This window comes from Amblyomma maculatum, chromosome 1, assembly GCF_055883805.1.
Source record: "Amblyomma maculatum isolate TAMU_Amacu chromosome 1, ASM5588380v1, whole genome shotgun sequence".
NCBI classification, from domain to species: Eukaryota; Metazoa; Arthropoda; class Arachnida; order Ixodida; family Ixodidae; genus Amblyomma; species Amblyomma maculatum.
In genome coordinates, this window is record NC_139344.1 from 446,591,801 (window position 1) to 446,617,955 (window position 26,155).

The 26,155-nt window shown below is 45.7% G+C and overlaps 1 protein-coding gene across 1 annotated transcript in view; it reads left to right on the forward strand.

The window, feature by feature from the left end:
* The first annotated feature begins 502 nt into the window (after window positions 1–502).
* The window catches only part of Lmpt (four and a half LIM domains protein limpet), a 310,360-nt gene continuing 284,707 nt past the window's right edge, over window positions 503–26,155 (forward strand). The window contains exon 1 of the mRNA XM_084602629.1: window positions 503–2,218. Coding sequence (XP_084458755.1) covers window positions 1,043–2,218 — 1,176 coding nt within the window. The 5' untranslated portion in view covers window positions 503–1,042. The remainder of the gene's footprint in view (window positions 2,219–26,155) is intronic.

Consider the following 26,155-nt stretch of genomic DNA (forward strand, 5'->3'; position numbering starts at 1 on the left):
ACTGCCATAACGAGCTTTCCTTTGTCCGCTCGAAGTCTGGCTTCACATTAAAGGGTGTGAACTGGTCCCCGTCACGAGCACATCTGCACAGTTTGCCGTGCCTCGCTTATACTGGAGAGGCCTGTGCGACTTTGCCCCTGCTCTGCTTCGCCCTGAAGACCGTGAATAGAACTTGATTCGGCATTCAGAGGCGTTTACTCGCGCAACTGCATTGTTTTTCCCGAGCTGTGTGACAACTACCACGTGTTGAAGCCAAGTTTTATGCGTGCTTTGTTTTACTTGCTTTACTTGTGAGACAAGCAGGCGTCCGTGTTAGTGTGGCAGCAGTTCGCGATTAGTTTCTAGACGGAACTAAAATTACGTCCCGTGTGGTGGTGAGTGCGTGCTCGATTCGTCATCTGGAGTGCCTGTTTTGTTAGGTGCTACGTGGCGTGAACAGCATTGCAGAGGCGGGCATCTGTGCTTTAGCGGAAGTCTTTTCCGCGACCGCTGTTTTCTTTGCAAGACACGCTAGCACTTGGCTCGTGATGTGAGCTGACAGGTGATGCCGACAGAAGAGAAAAAGGCGCCATTACCTGTTAAGAAAGCCATTGGTTATGAAAGACTCATTCACTTCTCTTCTATTAACCTTTAGATTTGTCACAGTTGACGAAAGCGATACAGGGCCCCTCCATTCTGAGCATTTCTCTGAAAAGAGAACTGTCTTGGCTTAGGGAGTGAAACAAGAATTGAAATTCATCGTGGACATCGTAGTGGAGGCGTGCTACTTGGCTTTTGATGACTGAATCTACATTATTCCGATTAGAGCCAGGCTTATCGCGGTCGAGGCGGCTTTATCGCTCTCGTATTAGCTTCGTTACTTATTTTCAACGAGAAAAGCCGCTGAATTCAAAACACTAGCTGCTAGTGGAAGTATTTTTAAGCTGTAAATCACCGTGCACGTGTCTCCCGTACGACCGGCAGTTCACTACCGTCCCTTCGAAGCCTTCTTTTATAGCCGAGTTTCACGTGTACTAGGAGCGCAGTTCTCGGGTGCCGAGCCATGTCGCGTGCGGCAAGCTCGTCGTCGGGCGAAGCAAAATCCTTCTGGCGACGTCCAAGGCTGTCGTCCCAGTGCACCGCCAACAACATGAACCGCTTTGCAGGACCCGCCATCAGGGTCGCGGCGCCAACGACTCAAATTCCATCACAGAGGCAGTCGTCGTCGCCTCAGCAATTGAGCTCTGATGAGGAGGACGAAGAACTGCGCTCTTTCCTCACCATTCGCGAGCCCATTCCACGCCATGGCGGAGGAGCACGTCGTGGTCGAGATGACTCACCTTCGTCGCCTGCTAGCTCATTCGACTCGACGCGGCTGTCTCCGTGGTCGACGCCAACGTCTCCCCGTTGGTCTGGCTCCACCACTCCCCCCGGCTCATCCAGTCTGGAGGGCCACTCCCCCGCTTTGTCCACACCGTTATCCTCGTCTCCTTTCTCGGACGCTAGCGTCGTGGTGACCTCAGGAGCCCGGAAGCACTCCCGTGAAGGCCTGTTCCCGAAGTCTCTTTCATCGTCAAATTCAGGCTCCTCTTCACCTGGCTGCAAAGGGAATGCTCTCGGGGACCCGCCACCTCCCTGCAATATCTGGTCCGGGGGTTTCAAGTGGCACGACCAGACAGCAAGGCCAAAGGGTCGCGACGAGTGCCTCCAAATATCGGACTTCTGGAAGTATCACCAGAACCGCCGCAGCAGCGACTTCAGTTCGGATGCGGAATCGCGGAGGGGAGACGAAGTCGACGGCGCATACCAGGGCACAAGAAGGGCCTCCTCGTTCGACGTGCTGGAAGCCGAGAGCGACGACTGCTCCGTCGAGGCGCTGCTCGGAGCTAGGCCCAAGCTACTACCCGTACCGAAGCATTCGCCCCCAAAGAATAGCTTCAGTGATCAGAAGCAGCCTCCACACACCAGTCGCGGGGGCAAAGAGTTGTGTTCTCACTGCATGCTGTCTCCCAGCTTGCTGCCTCTGGAGTGCTGCGAGCAGGATGTCAGGGGCAAAGGAGACGTCGACGAACCGCTTGGAAGCGGTGTGGGCTCTAAGAAGGGTCTCAACTGGCCCTGCACTCTGCAGCCTCCCAATCAGCGGTGCGGTGACTGTTTCTACTCTGTGCCTCTGTCCAGCGGTGCCCAGTGGGTTCAGGCGTCTTGCGGCAAGTTTCCTTGGAACCGACGCCGAGGATCGGTAGGTTCACGTCTTCATTCTTCCATATCTAGCAGACCACATCTGTTATGTTTATGTAGTTTCACCTTTTCTAAGTCGCCGATTGCACTGTTGCACGTACGCAGTGCTAGCCTTCGTACGGGCGTCTACTAATCTGAAGGACTGAATCTCAGTAGTGGCCATACGAATATATACTTTCGGGCTGCACTTACATCTTAAAAGTCGCTCGGATGTTACTTCTTTGCGAAACATAACTTTCAAGATATTTTTATGTGCAATGGAGCGAGACCCCTTTTCCCAGCAAAATAACGCAGAAAATGTACTTTAGTTTCTACCGCTCAGTGAAGAATGTGAAGAGACACATAAGGACACCATTGCCTGACCGTCCTATGTGCGGAGCCAATTCTTCTCACGCGGTGGTCTTCTGGCAACTTAACGCGTGTTTGGAGGAAAAGTTTCGGTTGCCCAAGTAAGCTAATTCTTGGACGTTCGATGCTTTACGAAGCATGGATATACAGTACTCTGCACAACTAAAAAAATGAAAAGTAAATGTGGTAAGGGTTGGGCGGTAGAATGTTACAAGGAACTGGTATGTTCAATATCAAAAAGTAAGTACGCAGGTTCCCTGCACCATAACCATATTCACCTTTTAGGCTTACGAGGGTGGAACCTTGTTGCGCCAAGAAATTCCACCTAGCGTTTTTATTTTTTATCTTAAATAAAAGCAGTCGCGTAGTCGCCGCGCTTCGGGGAAGGAGTTCGTACCGGAAAACCGGGTTGTCGCCTGGATGAGATGAAGTCATCTTGCTCCGACAGTATCGTGTATGTAGCTCAGGAGCAGCTGCTGCTGCCTCCGTACCGGTTTCTTTATCTGTTCGCACTTATGTTCGTTTTTATTATTTTCGCATGATTGTGAGAAGTCCCTCCCTATAACCTCATTTATATTCGTGTTGTATTTCCTTTTACATTTACAGCGCATCTCACTATGCTACTTGAAGTTACCTGGAAAAACGGATAAATTTTAATTCAGAACTTCAGTTTGCCTTAAAAATGGAGTTAGGCATTTAATCAGCGCCGCTGTTTCGAGCAATTATTTATTCCTAAATGTTAAACTTGCCTTATATATACGTTTAACTCAGACTCCTTCAAGGGCTTGGATGAGGGCTTTACATGAGGGGTGGGCTAACAGCTTGGTGGTAGTAAAACAATGACTGAATGGCTTTCGTGAAATGATCCGGATGCGGGCAGAAGAATGAGGATGGTTGTAAGGAGAGTTGTGATACAGAAACCGGTACGGAGGCAGCAGAAGCTGCTCCTGAGCTACATACACGATGCTGTCGGAGCAAGATGACTTCATCTCATCCAGGCGACAACCCGGTTTTCCGGTACAATATACAGACCACCTGCTGGTAGCAGATCCCATTTTTTCCGGTTCTTGGAACATCTAATGGACTTCCTGAATTCCACCAAGCTTCATTTTGCTCTTATGGGTGATGTTAACATAAATATAAATTCTGACGATCACATTTCACGGGAACTAAACAGTATCATTCACACATATGCGTGTTCTAACACAACCTTACCGACAAGAATAACACCAACTACCTCTACCTTGCTAGATATCTGCGTTACAAATGTGTTAGTTTTTGAAACCATGTCTGGTGTGTTGACTAATGACATCAGCGACCATCTATCTGTTTTTTGTTTTGTTCCTCTTAGAATGAATAAGCAAAACATTTCCGCGTTTCCTTATAAGGTAAGAGATATAAATGAAAAATCCCTCGATAAATTCAAATCACTGATCGAGAGTGCTTCTTGGGATAATATATATGAGATGAGCGATGTAAATGAGGCATACGAAGGCTTCATTCACAAATTTCTTGCATATTATGACGATGCATTTTCGTTGAAAGAAAAAGAAGGTGAAAAGTAAGAAGTTTAGAAAACCATGAATTACTAAAGCGCTATACGATAAAATTAAAATAAAAAATAAGATGTACCATATATTTATTGAGACCAAAAATGCTGATATTTTTACTGAATACAAGAAATATAGGAAAAAAATAAATAAGGAGCGAAAAAGTGCCAAATCCAATTACTATGTTGATCGCTTTTCACAGCTGCGTAATGATGCAAGGAAATTGTGGCATCAAGTAAATTATTTACTCAATAGAAAAACGCGCTCCGATTACTTAGAAGTAACTACCAGTAATGGGATAATGACTGGTACCGACTTGGCCACTGCTAGGAATGAGTACTTTGTTAACGTTGGCAACGCAGCTTTCAATAATCCAGTCTCATGTACAACGTACTCAAATTTGATTAATCCATTACCAAACTCTGTTAACATTTATTCTGCAACTACAAAAGAAGTCAATTGTTTAATTAAAACCTTGAAAGATAACACATCAGCAGGGCATGATATTAAAGCATCGTCACTAAAACACGTACCAATGCTTATATGTGATGTCCTGACGTATGTCATTAACCTAATGCTTCAAACTGGAACGTTCCCTAATCAGTTAAAGATAGCTAGAGTATGCCCGGTACATAAAGGTGGAAATAAGAATGAAATTTCTAATTATCGTCCAATTTATATATTGCCTGTATTATCCAAAGTGTTCGAGGGAGTAATCAATACTAGGCTCGAAGAGTTATTTCACAAATATAGCAATATATAACCAGCTTTCAGTATGGGTTTGTGAAGCGAAGGTGCGCTGAACAAGCATTGTTAATCATATAAGAAGAAATAATTGATAACATTGAATGTCGGAAATGTACCGCTTGTTTATTCTTGGATTTTCGAAAAGCCTTGGATTGTGTACAACGTGATAATCTTATTAAGTAAATTGGCTGATTATGGAGTCCGTGGTGTGCCACTAGACTTAAGAAGTTATCTGTGGAACAGGCTACTGTTTGTACGAGTTAATAACTGCTGCTCTACTAACATGGTTATACGGCAAGGTGTTCCCCAAGGATCAATTTTGGGACCACTGTTATTTATAGTGTATATTTATGATATCACAAATATTCCCAACTCACCTGATGTGATCATGTATGCGAATGATACCAAATTTTTTTTTTATCGACCGTGGCTTGTCTAAATTAGAAATTACGGTCAATGAACATTTAAACAATTTTGAGATTTGGTTGACGGCAAATAAACTGCAGTTTGAATCTTAATAAACCTACCTACATCATATTTAGGCCAATGAACACCACTCTTCAATGTCGTATAGTAATTAAATATAACAGCAACGTTATAAAGCAAGTTACAAATCACAAGTTTCTAGGCGTTTGGTTCAATGAAAACCTTTCATAGAATACGCACATTTTAAATTTAGTAAAATACTTGAGCAGAATTGTAGGATGTCTTTACAGAATTTCGAATTTGATACCCGTTTGGTTAAAAATTTCAATTATGCTCTTTTTTATTCCAAACTAACATACTGTATTCTCATATGGGGAACCACAACTTCTACAAATATTAATAAGTTGCTTGTTCTCCAAAAAAAAAGCCCTTCTAGCTATTGAAGGTTATTACGGTATACCGCGCGACTTGCGTACAGAACTCTTGCTTAAAAAATATGCCATATTAGCCGCTAATCAGATTTACTACTTTCTTCTGCAGTACATTCACCATAATAGGCTGTATACTACTCTACCTGATAGATCTACAGTAACGTATGATCTGCGAACACGAAAAAAACTTGTACCTATTACTGGAACCAACTGTGGAAAACAGAAGTTAACTTTTCAGGTGCCATCCCTTATCAACAACACACCAAATGTGGAATTTTCATTGGCACCTAGGGTATTTAAAAAGAACGTAAAACAATATTTAAATGAATATCCCCTATAATTTCAATGGTGGTAGCAACTGTATTTTTCTCATATGCAATCTTTTTTGTGTAAATATTTTTTTGCTATGAAATTTGTGTTATTGAGTGCGTGGTCTGTTGATTTGAATATCCAATGAATACTGCATTTATTGATACCTTTTATATATCGTATGTAAGTGCTGCATAAAATTTTTGTTTTATCTTTTATATACACTGGAGGTGTGTGCTGTTGTCTGTTGTTATCTGTTTTGGGAGCCAAGGCCCAGTCAGACTTGTCGTCTTTTGCCTTGGCTTCCCCTTTCTTGTAAAAGAAAGGAATAAACTCCAACATTTTATGATAACAACATATAGCCTTGCAATTGCATGGCGTTTCTGACGGTTAGGTAGGCATGATTATTTGGAAGGAAAGTAGCACTGGGGACATACAAGTAATTTGAATAGATGAATTGAACGGTTCGCTTTTTCTTGCAACATACGCTTAACAGAGAGGAACACAGCGAGACACACGGGACGGCCGCGGTTTTGAGCAAGTTGAATGGTTCGTTATGTTTAGCTAGGTGGGGTCCCAATGGTGGATGCCTATTCTAACTTCGGCCGAACTAATGTCTTATGAGGTAGTATTTTAAGGTTTGGTGAAGCTAGGCCTGAATTAGTTCAGTTCAATTAAGTCAACACCATGAAGATGTTGGGTACGCCGACAAAAAGCCGGAAAAAAAAAGGCTTAGGAGAGGTCGAAGCTCCCCATAAAGAGTTTACAGCGGTAGGCACGAACAGTTCATCATATTAGTTACATATGCACTAACAGTCTATATATTACACTAATAGGAATTACATATATGGATGCGGCATAAAATGTCACGTATCAATAACAAAGAAAAAAACAAGTACAAATCACAATGACACAAAATTGTTTGGTAGTGCTTTGGTATGCATCAGTTTGGTATATCATTTAGTAAATAAGGAAGATTACGGCGGAACATTTGGCGACCATTATTGGTCCTAGCTTTAGGCACAGTCCTCATGAAACGGGAGCGAGTAGGATACTTCTGGCCTTTCGCTTTTAAAAGGGGCAGCTGTGCCATGAAAAAGGTATACGTTTTAAAATACTAGTTTTATAGCTCCTAAAAAGTATGGTGTCATACAGCTGAGGAAATGGGATGGTGCCAAGTGCCACAGTGTACACATCGCGAAGAATTAGTAACACTATGCGCAAATTTCTTCTGCAGCAGGTGCAGCCGTTTAATATTGGTAAATGCTTTGGTACCCCACACCAAAAAAAAATAAAAAATACAATAATTAAGAATTGAAGAAAATGGTGCATTGCCCAGTTTCTGCTTAATGCTCTGTGGCAATAAATATCACATTCGAGACATAACACCAGCAAGCTTCGACAATTTTTCTCCGACCATTTCGACGTGCTCATGAACTATTTGAATTAGCGATGAACCAATTTTACCCAGAGGGGTGGACATTGTGGACAAAAAATCAGCCTTTGCGGTGCCTAAAATTACGGTTTTGTTTTTTTCAAGATTTGTAATTAACGAGTTACATTCAGACCATTCATCAGAAAGGGGCACATAATATATGGCTTGTTCATTATCTTGCATGTGTGTCGCTTTGAAGAATAGAGTTTTGCCATCGACGCAAATTACAAAACTTGGAATCTTGCTTATACAGCCGATGTCATTGACATAACGGAGGAAAAGCAAATTACGACGAAGCTAGCCGAGAGTTTCTTTAGCGTTGTTAATTATCCGTGGTATGCGGGTAGACCTTTAGGGCAGTTTAGATGTCAAGACCAAGGTACTTAATGCAAATGGGAGATGAAACGAGACGCTGGAACCGTTCAGAAAATAATCCAGGGTGGGGTAATTCTATCGCCTTTGGAACGAAACATGGTCAGTTTTGTACCATCAGTCATCTACTAGACCACTCCTCCAAGTTTTGTAGATCAGATTGAAAAATATCAATATCTGCAGCGCTATTAATAGAACGGTGAATGACGCAGTTCTCGGCGAATAAACGAATGTTTGATGAAACATCACTAGGTATGCCGTGGATGTAAATTAAGAAAAGGAGATGGCCAAGCACTGTGCCTCGCGGGACACCAAAATGTACGTTAGGGAGCAAAAAGGATTTGGGGTTGGCTTCTAAAAATGCGCCTCCCCCCCTCCCCTCCCGATTACTTTTGAGGGGTGCGAATAAAATGTACAAAATAAATGAAATACAATTTAAAAAAGTATACAAACTGCTGACGGTTCGTGAAGAAATCCCATATCCAGCTGTAGACAAACGGGTTAAGGTTTTGTTACGTAAGCATTTGTATATAGGAGGCGTTTGCGAGGGACTTTGTCAAACTTTCTCAAGGGCGTCGACTAGTATTTTAAGGTCTAAGTTACTATTCATGTCGTGACGGAGTAGTGCAAGTTGGCTATCGTATGAAAGTCCTTCTTGAAATCAGCGTTTGTTAGGGTGAAATAATTTCACAGATGTGAGGAAGTTTGTGATTTGTGAGCAAATAGTGTGCTGCATAATTTGGGTCAGACGCTGGTTAGTGAAATAGGTCAGCAGTTAGTAGAACCTGGTTTAGGCACTGCAACAATTTTACTCACTTTCCAATCTTGAGGGTCGATGCCCGATGACAATGACTACTGAAAATTGTGGGACAAAATCACGCTGGCGATTCCCTTTGTCTTTATGAGCACTTTCGCATTGATTCCGTTGATTCCAGCTCATGAAGTCAATTTTAATGATTAAATTAGATTCAAGATGCCTTGAGATGAAAATGGGATATTTGGCATGATGGGATAGTTACACGATGAAGCATGCTGTAGATTATCAACTTGTTCTCTTGTGAAAGTGGAAGAAAAAGTTTGATTGAGGGCTTCCGTTACCTCGCACTGTGGACAAGATGTCCTGCGCTGTCCACTATTGGCGCTGATTTATCCTATTCTTCGGGGTTAATAGACTTCAAGAATTGTTTTGGGTTAGTACGAAGTAAATTAGGCAGGTGGTTCAAAACAGGAGCTTTTATATTTATTAACCTCTGAGTTACATAACATGGACGTAAAGCGGAATTTTTCACGCCACTAGGCAGTTCGTTCGGTTGCTCCAAATTGTCGATTTATTTGTTTTAAGATTTGTTTTTAAGATTTAATTTTGTTTTAAGATTTGTTTTTAAGGCGCTTAAGCGCGAAATTAAGCCGATGAAAGGAACTGCGTTCGCTAATGTTCAAGGTTAGAATATAGGTGTCGACGTTTTTGTGTATTTACGATATAAACATTAACCAGTTTTACTCGGCAGATCGCGCACAGAAATCAACAGATAAAAATTCCCATAAGCATTCCTTTATGCAATGAACGAACATTTCTCACAAGCGTAATAAATGCATGAAAATTCAACTTACCCACGTCAAATTAATGTCTTTAAGGTGAAAGCCATAGTGAATATCTCACGTCTGCGAGATGTGTACGCGAGATTCCTCGATATATGTTTTTGAGATGCGTCAGCGAGATTCTGCGAGACTGACGTGATGTGTCAGCGAGACGTCGCTATAGGTCCTGACGGCGAAGCCAAAGAAAATAAAGTAATGAAATTATATCGAGCACACAAGCACGCAAGATAAAGGAAGATGGGAAGAAATAGACAGAAGAGGAAGAAGAGAAGGAGTGAAGGCTTTCGCCATTAAGTCCTTAAGCGAAGCTAAGTGCAATCTTGTAATTTGTTCGTCCTCTTTTCGTGGATTTTCCAGTTGAGTGGTGTGCTGCATGCGTTATCATTTCTGTCATTAACAGGTCATCAACCACACGCTACCTAGTATTTCCCGTAATATAAAGTGGGGCATTGATTGTGAACAGAATAAAAAAAAATATCAAAGAAATCTGCATTACTACCATAAGATATGGTGCGGTCTCCGTGAGGAAAGTCAGTGAAACCACTTGCTTGATATAGTTCTCTGTGTGTTTCGCGTTAGTGGTTATTAATGCTGCCACCCTTCATCAACGTTGCCACCACACTGGAAAGATTTACATCAAGTTGTGGTACTTAAAGCTGGTTATGTAAATCAAGTCCATTACTTCATGCAGATGGTATGCGTCGCTCTTTTAAGCTTCAGTACGCACGATTTCGATTATTATGCAACGTATGAAGACGACGGTTCGTAAAGCTGGCACCGTTACATAATTTGAGACGCACATTACTTTATCGGGTGACTGAGAGTGCTGTTAAAGCAAACAGAAAGTCATAGTAACTGCTTTGCTGCTGACAATGAAGCTCTTAAAAATATGTGGAAGTAAATGTCGCGTTCTCGTGCCAGGAGAAGGTAAAATACGTTTAGAAATGATCTCGTCGCTGAATCTCATAGCATCTCGTGTGCCTGAAAGTACATATGGAAGTCCCTCATCTAGATTTTGGAGTTGCGTGCAATAGCATAGTCGAGCTTCTCCGGTGATAACGCAATATGTTGCGGTGTTTCGCGAACACCTCCACACCAGAGAAAATCTCATCCTGTTTGTATAAGATGGGAGGCGACCTTTTGAGAATATGCTTTGTGCAGTCACGTATCCTTCGCATCTCACTCATAAAGCACTGACCGTCAATAACATTCTGCACCGCGAAGCAATGTTACGAGGCAATAAAATTGGCAACAATATTGTCAAAACTTTGTTCAAAAGTGCTGTGCTGCTTATTTGCATGATACTGCGGACTTCATGAAGAAGGCTGAATGGTATAGGACAAAGATCCTTTTCTGTACGTCATACAACTAGGGCAAGAAAGACGAATAAAAAAAAATGATTTATCTTGGTGGTGTCCCAGGCGACGATTAGAAGTTGAAGCGCTATTAATCAAGTACCTTACTAGAATTACTGCTCGGTTAACCTGCTGCTCGGAATGATATGTACACTCTCTGAGATACGAATGACATTACACTTTGGCGGCTGAAGTGCTGCCATAAGTGTCGCCCGTGCTCTGCCTCAGAATAAATTTCTCTTAGCCACACCTCATCACACTCGCAAAGTAGTTAATGCCTGCGAAATGTTGATAGAAAAGTTGTCCGAGTAGAAATAGCGGTAATGATTTGCATTTGGCGCCGGAAAAAAACGTATCCTAATTTTACGCCAACCAGGCCGCCTTCATTGATACATATGTAAATGAAGAAGTTAAAGAGGTTATGAAGGGCTGGCATCACGTTTTCAGACGTTAGCGCATTCATAATTAAATAGTATACAGTGCTTCTTCCTAGACGACATCACGTTATTGCGTACATACTATTGTAAGGACACAGCTGACAATTTTTGGCAGAGAACAATACAGATCGGTTTACTTTTAAAGTTTTTTCATGCGGGCAGTATATGGCTTCTTGGATTGAGCAAGCTCGTACTTATTATCTTGCTTATGTTATTTTGTTAAAACTTAAACTGCATAATACTGCTGCTCAAGCGCCATAGCACTTCCAGTCATCGTAGCATGTGCACACTCTGTCAGGGAATGAAAATAACTGCTCGACATTATACTACACATTAGTCGAACGCAGGAGCTTCGTCCGCAGAGAGAGCGTCGGTGTTCGATACCTTCTCGCCGCGTTGGTTTCGGCACGCAGAGGTCTGTTTATTCATTCATGCAAAACGAGACAAGATGGTAGGTTAGGGTCCCACTGAGCGTACCGAAAACAAGATTAGTTAGAGTGCTCTTAGCGGAAAGAAACACTGCAACACAGATAAAAACTGGGTTAGAAGGCGCATGAACTAGAGGCAGGTAGAAAGAGTTGTGCAAGAAAACCAGAGGGAGCAGGCGACTGACAGCGAGCGCTGAATAACCCCCAATGATGAAATTACCAGGAAGAAAGAAAAAGGAAGTGCAAAAGGAGAAAAAAGCAACAGCGAGCGTCGGTCCCAATAGTGCCGACTCTTGCCGAACAAACTATTGGGTAAAGACTTAGTCATAAAAGCACTAGGGCTGGCTGATGTAACCGGTTCCCTCCTTCAGGGTGGCGTACGCGAGTGCAGTGGCACGAGTGGTTTTATCATTTGTAAAACAAAACTTCTCACCAGTACCTACGGCCTGAGCTTACATGTTATTCACTAGTCTTTGTTTAGCTTTTGTTACTTATTTGTCGGCGGGCCTCATTAAGCGAACAGCAATCACCTGTTGCCATAGCTGTTACTGCTTTGTGAGCATGAGCCTAACCGTAAGAGAGCGTCGGCAGAGCTCCGGCAGAGCCATGCCGATTGCCCACACTTGGAAAAGAAAAGTCCAAAACCAGTACTGGTGCAGGAATTCGGGAAAAACCAAGAATGAAATGCACTGGGCCACTCAGCGTTTAGTCTTGTGCCAATGCAAGGTAAAGTGACAGATGGAGTGGTTCTAAATGCAAACGAAGTGTGAAATTTCACACGAACAAGGGGAGTGGGGCATCATATGTCGACGAGGGTGCGCTAACTCGATGGCGGGGACAGGTGGTGCTCAGAGAGTAGCATATACGGTTGTTGGTGTGAGACACAGCATTCGTAGAAGCGAGGAAAACACTGTTGAAGCGATAAAATGTACTTAGTGACCCAACGTTCTCGTGTCGTCGTCTCGAAAAATAACAAGTTTTGAGCGCACTGTGAGAACTCTTGATGGCGGATAGTAATGTCCGAGAATGTCAGGTGGCGTGGCAGCATCAAGCACACCTCAGTGCCTTGAGCTTAAAACATTTTGTCGTTGCTGGCGGTGTGGAATATGATGCACTGAACAGTCCTAGCTGCAGTGTTCGCAGAGGAGCAAATGAATTGGAGTGTAGATGGCATTTCGCGCATGGCAGCATCAAGCACACCTCAGTGCCTTGAGCTTAAAACATTTTGCCGTTGCTGGCGGTGTGGAATATGATGCACTGAACAGTCCTAGCTGCAGTGTTCGCAGAGGAGCAAATGAATTGGCGTGTAGATGGCATTTCGCGCATTATAGAAAGGAAGGAGCATGATGGGTTGACCACCGGTGGATCAGATCGTGTACCTGTTTCTGTGAAGCCGGGCCCAAGAGCGTGAGGTTAGAATCTCAGTCTCACTGGCAGCATGTGGTTGGAGACAGAATCCAAAAAAAAGGTCAGTGCAGATTTAAGGAACACCAGCGGGTGGAAGCAGAGCGTTTTACTATTCCGCTTGCAGATTCAGAAGCTTTATAAGGCCCACTACCGTGGTGCCTGCATTTTGGAAGTATATTTGTGGCTCTTGACTTGTACCAAATCTTTCCGAGCTAAAATGACCTTTCTTGTGAGCAAGCAACAACAAACGAGGGATGAGGGGCTCGTCTGCAATGTATACAAAGGAAGGTAACGGCCACTGACGTCCCTTACGCATTCCTTGACGCCAGTGCCTGTTGACTTCGTTCGTAATGACCTCGCTTGCAGTTTTCTTCTTTCTTCGCTTGGCCCCGGAAGGCACCGTTGTTAACATTTAGGTCGTTAAACCAGCTGGCGGGAAGCTGAAGGGGGGACGCTATTTCGATCCCAGTGCGAAGCCTGTGCGAAAAGGAGATCGCTTTAATATCTGAGCCTAGCCCGAGTATATCTCGAGGCACATGCGTCCCCGCACTGCTGAAGTCGTGCATGGTTCGTATGCAATATAGGGCCACTAAGGGAACGCGATAAAACACAGGGGTGCGCGTCTCTCGATCATATACCAGATGCTTCAAGGAAGTCGACCGTCAATAAAAAAAAAAGTTGGCAGTAATTTAGCTCCGATTAAACCTGGTAAGTTGTGCAAGCAATGTTGCAATGGTTGTGCTTAAGGTTCGGCATGTAGTGTATGTAGCTGCGGATGTTGCTTGACGTGTTTAGCCACAATTAAAGACGCGATGCAGAATGAATGACTAGTGTTCTTATTTGTCTAGCAGCGTCTTGCACTCGCCGCTTTGCTAGTCGTTTACGTTCTTCAGCAGTCTCGTGAGCCCGTTGCGGTTTTCTGGCTTCGGCGCATCGCCGATGCTTTTCCTTGTAAGACTGCATAGTTAACTGATTTACCCGACTCGAACTGCTATTTCTCTCTTTCCACTTTCACTCCTGTTAGCGATCGTCTTTTTTTATTACTGCACAATTCCTTACCCTAGGCGGCGGCCGTCCGCCCCTTCTGAGTGGTGCGTCCCGACCACCGCTTTGGCGCACATGCCTGATTTTGAAGCGCGCATGCAACATCGGACCTTGCTCGCATCGCATGCGGTAAGACAGTGCGATCCGGGGAACGCCAGGAGTGCGAAGTGCGTGAGGACGGGAGTGAGCTGTGCATCATCTTTCGTTCTAATGCTAACACTCCCGGTCAAGCGTGGCGTCCGCCGGGGATACGCGATGGCTCGAAACCTGCCGGAGTATTGCTTACGCAATAAAAGGTCTTTCTGAGATATGAAGACGGCTTCTGCGGCTCAGTTGTACCAAAGCTGGGGCTATTAGAAAACAGGCGAATAATGTACAACTGAGCCACTGAGAATAATGAGAATAATGCACAACGATTTCGGATAATTAACTCTTGCAGCTTAGCATGCCTAGTTGCAATTCGAGATTTTTAGCCGACCATTATCAATCATCATATCTGTTTTTCGAAGTTGAAAACCACAATTGCTATCGGCGCTGTGGCTGAACGAAATTTGGCTATCCAGCTTCAAGCGACTCGTGCTTTCGAAACATCTTCAGGGGTTATGTCTGTTAAATTGACTGCAATGGAAAAGCACGGGAACACGTAGTTTAATGCAGCTGACGTGTAAAGCTATTTGGGAGCTGCCGCATCAAATGGTGGACCTTGAACCCCGCTTAAACCTGAATAGATATGAATAAATATTATATTTATTTATTATAAATATTTTATGAATAAAGATTTATGATTGAATACTTAAATCTGTTTCAAAGCGCAGAAGTACAGCCGCGGGGGCTCAGGGGTCAAATTTCTTGGCTACTGAAACCGGGTACCCGGACTCGAACCCGATCTGTTGGAATCTTGTGATTATTTTATTTTAATTTTTTTTTTGTGCCATGGTCAGTCATATCATAAGTCATATCCTTCATCACTCTTAGCTGGCTGGCGAACTCGAAAGACTCGTCGAGGAGACTCGCGATTTAGAGCCGGACATAGTTTGAATTACCTACGCGAGGCCATGCGATTGTGACGTCACGATACAACTTAGCCAATCGGAGCGACGGCCAAAACAAATGAGAGCGGTCGGCCAAGATTCTTGACTAATGAGGGTCAGTGTATGATTATTGTAGCATTAAAGCACCCTGCTCTAAGCACTGTCCACCGCGCCGTCAACCAATGGCGAAAAGCTTCGTCACCTTTTCAGCCTCGCCTGCGCTGCTGGTGCATCAAACGCGGGACAGAGAATGTGACGTGGCACTCGGGCCATTGACTGACGGAGCTGAGGGCGGTGCATAGAGCGCGGGCTTTTCGAAAGCGCGCGTGGCTTAACGTTCAGCAACAACGACGTGGGCAATAGCACGAAGTTCTCGAGCCGCTCACGTGCCGTACACCGGTCGCAAAGGCTTTCGACAAACCGTCGCCTGTAGGGCAGGCCGAGATGCTTTAAGTTTATCTGCGGTTTGCATTGATGCATGAATAGCCAAACCAGCCGGTGCTTCAGGGAGAACAAGCTTTCGCAACCGTGTTGTGGCCGGTTGTATTCTGAAGGTGGTCTATCATTTTTTGACCTTTTTACTTATATCTATCTTCCTTCAAAAGGGGCTTTTCAACTCAATTTTGCTTTACCGACGCTACCTGCTACTCGCGCTGCTGCGGCCGTTGAAATCACTCCTCGACTAAGCGCCCATAAAGAAAAAAAACAACAACTGGTCACGCTAGGAGAAAGCGGATGTACACCACGCGAGCGTGCAGTAACCGACGAGAGCACGTCCCACTCTGGCGCCCCCCGCCATGGCCTGCAGCTACTGGGCGCCGAAAGCCTGCGATACGCGCCGCGTAGGCTGCACTGCCTTCTATGACGGCGTTGGCGCCATACCGTGTACATGGCAGTATCGCACTGTAAATTTAAAAGTGGCGAGTGTTACTTGCATTTTTTTAATTGCAAAGTGTATGATGAGTCTCATCTGCGCGCTAGCAATTCAATTAAGTTGGGAATTGCTTCGAAGCTTTACCTTATGAGTCACGTCAGGAAATAATTCACTTCTTGTTTTTGGTGGGAGCGATTGCTCGAGAACTTTTCTCACATGCAGCATATAATAATCATCATAATTAGACGACACACGCACGTGACAACACACTTCGAGACAAAGTTTATCTTCCCTTCCCGCGCTTTTGACGATAGGCTAAAGGAGTATTTTTAAACAAGCAAATATTAATAACAGAAAGGAAACCATAAACACAGAGAATTAGCTGTGCAGTACGGCTGATTCCTCAAATAGCTTAAGGTCTTGCAGCCTGCGAATATTAACTGCGTGATTTACCTTTCCGCTCTCTCTGGAGCCCACATTGACAATATTCTGCTTGCAAGTTCCCTCGATGGTAGTGAGCAAATACAGGATATTGAAGTTTTCACGATACATAGAAAAGTCGTCTGGACCTTTGGTTTATATTATTAGCGTTTGGTCTTTGTCAATGCAAACATACACGTTAACCACCATAGTGCACCGCGCAACCTATTGCGCAATCTTTTGTTGTTGTTGTGGCTGTAGGAAGAAGGAAAAGAAAATGCACGGGCCTGCTACTGGCTCTGTAGCTGAGCCACCTCCGCTGCCTAGTGCATATAGAAGAGAATATAGAGAAGAAAGCAAAGGAAGAGGGAAAGAAAGACGCGCGCCGCAACAACAGCCGTCGTCCACCACCAGCGGTGGCGTGTGCAATGACGGCCTAGAACAGATAAAAATTCGGCGCCAGGCTAGGCCCCGCCGCAAGCGGCGGGGACCCACCTGTACCAACCCCATCAGGGGAGAGCACTATCCCACTGAGCTAACCTATGTAGTGAACGCTTTATTACAGCACGGATCGAATAAACAGCTCGCTTGAGAAATCCGCGATGTTTACGAAGGCGCAATGACCAAATGTTGGGGTATACCAGGTATTTCAAAGAATCCAGTTTTTCTTTTTTTTTCAGAACAGTAGTCGATATGATCGACAGCGCTGCTTAAGCACATGTATTTGCGAATAGACAACTGAACCTCGGCTGTACCTACGCACAGAGTGCGACGAAAGATGTGCGCTGTGCTGTACTTTCGACCGCCTATATTATCGCCGCTGACTTAAGGACGAGATTCTTGGTTTGTGGACGCGCACACGAAGACCTCGAGGTCTATAAAGTACTACCGTTGAAAATAGAGCTAGTTGGTCAGACGACATGATGCTCCACGCAGCAGAGTAGGCAAGGGCACACAGAAGAGGCACACAATTAATACACACATACACATAAACAAGGACAATCCTGCTTCTTGTGTGCCTCTCCTGTGTGTCGTCGCCGACTCTGCTGCGTGCTGCATCATGTATATAAAGTACCTTTTGGTTACCCATGGCATGACAGGTGTATGACATTTATGATCGCGCTTATGTCGGCCTTCTTCCCCGTTAGATTCCTTCATCGCTTCCTCCTCTCCTAACTGTGTAAGGTAGTCGAAAGCAACACCCTTCTGGTTAACCAGAGCCATTCCTGTATGGATTTCTCTTTCTTGGCACAGCTGGACTGTACTGAGGAGACCGGTGGAATGCGGAGCCTGATTGCGCCCTTAAACGGTCAACAAACAGACCAACATAAGAGCAGTCTAACACAGGCATGGCATACGTCGGTTGAGGCCGTGAATTAAGTGATCTGTTGCAACTCCTGCATGCATGGAACCAGCACATATCTGTTCACTCGTGCACAGATAGTTTCTCCATGGGCGCTATATAGCCTCTTCTTGCCATGCAGTACCGCCGGATAGTTTAGAGTTTTACATCACCTGGCAGACTGCTTTCTGGCTTCCTCGAATGTGACGCATTCGCTGCAGTTAGTTTCTCCAGTCGGTGACGTCACCTGCGCTTACGGTCGGTCCACAGTGTCGATTCACCGCATGCGTTATTCGGCAGCAGAGTGGATAGCATGTTACTTTACGCGGATTCAGACGCCGCTTATTGTGCCTCCGCCGGCTCTTGAAGAAGTCGCGAGCGGCTACCGCGTGGAGGAAGCCGACAGGCGCGTCGGAGCAGGTTTTCTGAATCCCTTTAGATCTCCTCTCCTTCTTCTCCCCTACCGGGCGATCATTTGTTCTGTTTCTCTTTTAATAATTTCTCGTCGATAGGTGTTTTGCTGTTTCTTCTGCCGGCCGGTCGGGGAACCAGAAGCGAACGAAGAAGGTAGGTTCCTTGACCTTGTAAGCAGGTGGTCCTTCTTGGTTCTTTCTGCCCCCGCACCTCGCAGTAACCGCCTCGCCCCATCGCTGACCATATCGGGGGAGGGTAGGCCTACCTTTCCCATCGGCCGCAGCGCCGCGCGGACGCGCCTCGAACGCGTGATGGGAGACTGCAGGGAGCGCAGTGGAGCCGGAGATCGGGCCGCAATCTGGCAGTGTTGCTTGGGCGAACGCTAGCCGCACTGGACTTTTCATCTGTCCGCGCTGTCGGCCCCTCGTTGTTCCGCCAAATAAAAGTTCATGCGCTCAAGAGATGCGCGCAACTCGTGCGAAGTAATGATGTTGCACCCCCCCCCCCCCCTCGCATGCCAGGTTCTACAAAATCAGTTGATGCGCGTTCATTTCGACGACGCGAATGCGACGTTGCAGTGCTGCAGTGTTTCGAGTGCTTCCTGATTCACACAGTTCCTCTCTTGTTTGCCGTGTCCACCAAACTCGGTACACACATGGCTGAGAAGCTGGTCGCCGAAGCGTCGACCCGAGCAGCACAAATCATTATCCATATATTGGTAATGGTTTGACAACCTCCGGTCCTACATAGGGCCAATAGATTGCCAACACTCTGCGATATTGGCCCTATTGTACTACCTGCCTTGTTTTACTTGCCTGCTTTTATTCGCATTCAGCCTCTTAATTGCGAATTGATGCCGTTTCGTTGGCCCCCTATCGAAGACGTAGATTATGTTAGGCAACGTGAATTTGTCAGTAATATGTTCGGGATGGACGCATGTCCATTTAAGCCTGTCATACGTTTGTACCTGCACTGTCCAGACAGTGCTAGACTGGTGCTGAAGGTCTGTCCTGTGCATTGCACATGCTGCATTGGCCAGCGCAATTTCGGTGCAGTAAATGCTTGGATACGCGACGCTTGACCTCAGCAGTGCCTAAAGTCGGCTTTACACCATTGCGTTGCGGCACGTGCGCGCTGGGGGAAGCTCTCTCGTAGGAGACTGAATATCGCCGATTTAATAACATCGACGCCGTGCCTCGGGGTGTGATGTCCTTGAAAACGTTTATTCTGTAAGTTTTTTTATAGCAATGACACGATGTCCACGGACCGCATGCGGCACAACGCCATGTGTAATACGTGGTCCGCCTGCGCCAAAAGTTTAAACCTTCTGTTCCGAAAGCATGTGCCAGCTTCACCAGGCTCCAGAATCGTTTTCCAACTGGGTAGACTAGCGCGTTTCCATGAATTCCACATTCCATGTGAAAATGAAGAGAGCCATCGACCGTTCAATCAGCGTGAACTTCAGACGGATATAACAAAGAGCCAAATAACTCGTTCTCTATTTCATCTCCATGTTCGCATTTTTCTTGGGTTAAGCGACTGAGCAAATTTTTTACTACTGTATCCTTTCACTAGCTCTCTTCGAAGCTTCCCTGAAGTGGTGCCCGTTCAAGTTTTCGACACAAAAACTTTGTGCCGCTTTCATTTTTCGCGAAAAATGGAAGATGGATAACGTGGCTGTGTGTTTAAGAACGAGCCGTCTTCGTTGGTTTTGTCTTAATATTTATATATGTTTTGTTTTTGTTGTTTCAATGATAATTTGTATTTATTTGGCCCCTTACGAAACTTTCTCAATGCAGCCTGCAAAACATTGTTAGTGTTTGACCCCTGCTATACTCTAATCCCCACTTGTCTGCGGCAACTAAATAATGTATAATCGAATTTCTTTCCTCACTGGTTTCAACAATCTAGCCTAGGTTGCGGCGTCAAAGCTCAGCCTAGGTCATGTAATCCCTGCAAAAAATGTGTTATTATCGTTCCTTCCTCTTATAAATTCATCCACACACACACACACACACACACACACACACACACACACACACACACACACACACACACACACACACACACACACACACACACACACACACACACACACACACACACACGCACACACACACACACACGCACACACACACACACACGCGAAAATCTGTTTAGGCTGTAACCAGCTACATGGCACTCCGGAAATCGAAATGACTTCCAGATGAACCTGGGGATGGGGGGGGGGGGGATTGGTTTCGTGTTTAGGGATTGATGCTGTCAGTGTGATTCAGGTTATGCGGCCGCCGTAAAACCGGTCGGCGCTACGGGATTTGATCTCGTGACCTTTATTTCAGCAGTCCAGCGCATTAATCACTAAGCCATCGCGGCGGGGCTGTGCGGGCGAGTAAAGGAGAGTGTTTTTGCTCTGGATACTGAATGAACCGCAATGTGCTGTAGAACCTCATTGACTAGGTCCCCAGCTCTCCATGATCAGATGTTCTATCTTTACGTAGTCATTATGTATTATTTTAGCTGTGTACCTGCAGGGTACGCCTCGGATTTTTTTTGTTTGTCAACGATTAGCAGCGAAAAAAAAAAAGCAAAGCTTTCCTGGTTTAGTCACGTTCACAAAACTAGTCTGATTTAGCGCTCGCTATTTGGAATGCTGCCACTAAGCCAACTGGCAGCCAAAGAGACAGCCAGGCGAGTTGCTGTTCGACCCATTGGATACATGCTTCCAGCATACGTTAACAGTGGATGGACTTAAGATCGTCTCCTTTGGGGGTGGTTGCTGCTCGGATTTTTTTTTTCTGTAGCGTGAGCTACACTGGCCGCACTCTGACTTCGCGTGGTTTTGGGGCGACCGCACTGGGCATTCTCGAGCAGCGAGTGACGTCACTGCTCGCAGCTGGCGAGCCTCGCCGCGGCCGCTCGCCGCAGCTGCAAGGAACCGGGTGAAAACAGGAGCCATTGGTGCCGCCACTTCTGGGGCAGGAGCGGCGCACACTACAGCGTATGTACGAGGAGATAGCAACGCGTGTGTAAATGTAGGGCGGTAAACGTGGCCTAGACCGGAGTTGTCCGTGGAGAGCGATGTTAAAGTCAGGCGCTGCTAAGCTGCGTAAGAGATTAAAAGGTTTCAATTTGTCGGATCCCGAGGCTGTCACCTGGCAATTGGTCGTTGAACGTAGGAAAAACGAACAGAAGAAGGCTAAGCGTGTGGCGGAGACACCGGAGCCCGACTACTGTGCCGGAGTACCCGGGTTCGAACCCGACCTCGGCGGCTGCGTTTCGATGGAGGCGAAACGAAGAGGCGTCGTGTGCTGTGCGATGTCAGCGCTCGTTAAAGATCCCCAGGTGGTCGAAATTACTCCGTAGCCCTCCACTACGGCTCCTCTTTCTCGCTATCCACTTTCACTCCCACCTTCCTCCCTTCCCTTACGGCGCGGTTGCGGTGTCCACAGAAAACAAGTGAGGCAGTTACCGCGCCTTTCCCTTCCTATAAAATAAATCAGACACCGGAGCAGAGAAGAACGCCCAGCCAAGAGCCATCGTCAGAAAGCCGAACGGCGTTAAGTTAAATTAGTTCTCAGGAAGGGAAAGGCGCAGTAACTGTCACACTTGCTGGAGGCGAAACGAAGAGGCATCCGTGTGCTGTGCGATGTCAGCGCACGTTAAAGATCCCCAGGTGGTCGAAATTACTCCGGAGCCCTACACTACGGCTCTTCTTTCTCTCTTTCCACTTTAACTCCCATTTTCCTCCCTTCCCTTACGCCTTACGGCGCGGCTCAGGTGTCCACAGAAACAAGTGTGACAGATACAGCGCCTTTCCTTTCCTATGAACCAATTATCAATTATGCCCTGGCATCGCTGCGGGGTTGAACATGATACGAGCCAGGACAACGTAGAAACACAAGCAGAAGAATGCTTTGCCAAGGGGCGACGCCAAGATGCAGAGTGCAATAATAATAATAATAATAATAATAATAATAATAATAATAATAATAATAATAATAATAATAATAATAATAATAATAATAATAATAATAATAATAATAATAATAATAATAATAATATTAATAATAATAATAATAATTTGGTATAACAATAATAACAAAAAAATTACGAGGGTCTTTAGGGACTGAAGTACTGAAAGGCAAAAGCAAAGCCTGAGATGCCTCATTTTGTCTAGCGTTCCTGCCATCTGCATTTCCATACTTGAAACGCTCCAAGGAACGCCACGCGACAGCCGCCACAAAAGCGAGACACACTTTGTCCACAACAGTATGAACCATTAGATTTCGCCCTAATAATAATAATAGTAATAATCAATTCGTTCGCAGGAAAAGAAAGGCACAGTATTTGTCACACGCTCTGTGGACACCTGACCCGCGCTATATTGATTGATTTATGAAGAGAGTAAGATGGGAGAGAAAGTGGAAAGAGAAAAAGAGAAGCCGTATAGATGGCTGCGGAGTAATTTAAACCACCTGGGGATATTCAACGTGCACTGCCATCGCATAGCACACGAACGTCTCCGCTTCGCCTCCATCGAAACGAAGCCGCCGGCAGAGCGTAAAAAGTGTCGCATAGCAGCAGCACAGTGAGAATGAGAGTTAGAGGGCGAAGAGAGCAGCGCAGACGCCCGAACAGACAGGAACGGCTTGCCAAACATTGATGTAAGACTGCCGAGCGTAATAGACGAAGCATGCCCGCCGAGATATGGCCTATGCAAAAGTTCAGTCAACGGGAACCAGCAGAAGAGGATCTTACTCTAATTGCTAAACATATATAGATGACCACAACAAGCTCAGCCAGAGAAACGTACCTCTCGCTACGTATATCCCGGCATAGCCGAGCTAAGCCACAGCTAACTTTTCCAAACTATCTTGAAGGTTATTTTAAATCGGTACCTTATTAAGTTACAAAATTTTTTTTTCTACCCTTCTTATCTTATGTTGTTGTTGTTGTAAAGGTGATTTATTGTACATACAAAAGGAAAGCAAATATGTTTGCCAGCTCCGGTATCTGTTATCTCATATCTGAAGCACCTGAACTGGGGCGGCGGAAATAAAGGGATAGCGAGGAAGGGGTACAGGAAATCAAAGAAGTGAGCGATAGGGAAAAAGAAAAGGGTAGGTAAAAATAAAAAGAAATATATACACTATGATACAGTATACAGTAGTTTGCTTGAGGCCCACCCGCAAATGTCCTAGGTAACTGAGCACTCGGCACATCGGGCGGGCCTCCACAATAGCTCTGCGTCCATGCAACTGTTCACTACGCACGCTCGTGCACACTGTACGAAACACTGACGGCCATCGTGGGGCGATCAGCCGGTATCGTCCGAAATAGCACACGTGGAGCATTCGGTCACAACGCGCACTATCTGGCGAGGTGAAATAGGCGGGTCATCAAGCCTGCCTGTTCGATATATTCACACAGGCTCACGTGTGTTCGCTCGTGGACGCGCGCACTGCCCGGCGGCTGCAGGAGCACAGCTACGCTGTCCGGGATGCGTATTACCAAACCATATCTCGTAGGAGCACTCGAGCAGACGACGCTCTGGCGTGATTCCTCTGAGCAGCGTCACCTGGCGACAAATAGTGGGTATAATGTCTAAATGAATAAGAACGCATTTAAAGGCCACTGTTCCTGTCGTTTTTATGGCGCAATGGAAAAACACCACCCTTCTCTGCACTGATGCCGCTGAAGCGTCTGTTCGACTCCTGTGTTGTGATTTTTCGTCTAAATACATTTTTTATTGCCTTCACCGTATTATTTCCTGCCTTCACTGAGTGTATGTTACCTTTAGGTGGCGTTCACAGACACCTTTCGGCTGACAATCGGTATGACAACGGTTACACTAAGCAATTACCTTCTCAGTAATCATTTCCTGCCTTCAGTGAGTGAATATTACCTTTAGGTTGCGTTCAGAGGCGTCTTTCAGCAACAATGGCCGTTTACAGTGAGTGTATGTTACCTTTAGGTTGCGTTCAGAAAGACCTTTCGTGAACAATCACCGTTTAACTCGCTGAGAGCGTCGTCTGCTCCAGTGCGCCTACGGGAGATGGTTTGGCGCCGCCAGCAGCTCATGTCATGGTTCGGCGCAGTTCAGTAAAAAATGCTCGAGAGTTTCTACCGCGCTACAGCCGTCACACACGTCACTGGTGGCAAGTCCGTGGCGCATCCGTCGTTCCCCAGGCCACACACATTCGATGCGTGCACGGAGGATTATTGCGCGTTGCATCCGAGTCAGCGAGCGGCCTCTCACACTGTGAATGCGCTCACCTCTTGCGATGCGTGGGTCGGAGTGCTGCGTCCGGAGGTGGTCGTCGATTACTGCACGCACGTCCTCCAAAGCGAGTTGCTCGTCGCCAAATTTCTGCTTTTCAGCCACCAATCTTCCAATCGATTTTTGCTTACTACCACAGCAGATTCATTCAGCCGACCGCTGGCATCACTAAACCTATAGTAGCTCAGGGAGAGTGGCTCTGCCTGCGTCGATATCCGACTGGATACGATCGCATTCGAGTATGATGTTCAGATGTTTCTATTGATTTACAACGCAGATGTGTCATCCTCTGCGTTAAATTTCTTTTTGTATTTGCGTGTTCTAAGACAGCCTAACCAAGCTTCAAAAACGCAAGACACTGCCTGTTGAGTTATCAAAAAAAGATTCCTTCCTGATCGGAATTTTCCAATTTCTATATATGGTTGTACACACTCCTTCTTTTCCATTGAATTTATCCAATTCTTAACTTATGGGTATCTTATCTGTTGTTTAACGCTCTTTACTTCTCCGTCATTGTGCATTGCATAATTACTGGTGGTTTTCAGGTTCTTATTATCCATTGTGAGTCAACGTTTTTTAGAAATATGTTGTTAAGAGCTTTAGCCGCCCTCTTGTTACTATCCAATTTCTTCGGGCGTTCCCCCTAATAATATTCTACCCCGATCTGTTCGTGTTTCGAAAGATGCCCAACCCATAACTGGAAGAGGGCGAATACAGGCTGGTTGGATACATGATCACGAATGGAAAGAAACAGCGCTACTAAGATGGGACAGGAGAGCTCTTTCTATTCGTAACCCATATCTCCCTGTACCGCCTAATTTGTGATTTTGCCGTGGGAATCTAGTGCAAATCGACCAACCGGTATAGGGTTACTTTCTAATCTTGAGTGTCAATCTCTCTTTAAGCACAAAACGGCATTCCCGAAAGTAAGCCCTGGTGCCATTATTTGTTTCCAAATGCCCCTCAGTACCTCATACTGATACTGTTGGTGCTTTTCTATGTATGTCATTCCTTAGTTCATCCATACCCCGATATATTTATGTCCTGCAACTCTGGGAATTATCAACGGTCAGTTGAGCTGTTGATAATAATTTTAGGCCCGACTTCATTGCGCTAAAACAGAGGCCTGAAGTATCCCCCCCCCCCCCCCCTCCGTGTTCATGAGAATTAACTAATTACGAAATCGTCCTGCCTATCTGCTAACAATATAATGTATGGATGGATGATCGGACATACGGACGGATGGACGAATGGATGGACGTACGCACGGACGCACGGACGCACGGACGGACGGACGGACGGACGGACGGACGGACGGACGGACGGACGGACGGACGGACGGACGGACGGATGGACGGACGGACGGATGGACGGACGGATGGATGGATGGATGGATGGATGGATGGATGGATGGATGGATGGATGGATGGATGGATGGATGGATGGGCGGACGGATGAGTGGGTGGGTAGGTGAAAAAATGAGTGGGTGGGTGGGTGGATGGATGGACGAACGGACAGACGGATGGATGGATGGGAGGTGCACGGAGGGACGGACGGATGGATGGATGGAACCGAGCTCGCTTTTCTCGCAAAGCGCACAGGACGGGCCCATGGAATTACTGAATGTTTTATCAGTCATATAATTACTCACCTTGTTATTGTTCTCCATTCACTAGAATGTGTTGTGTG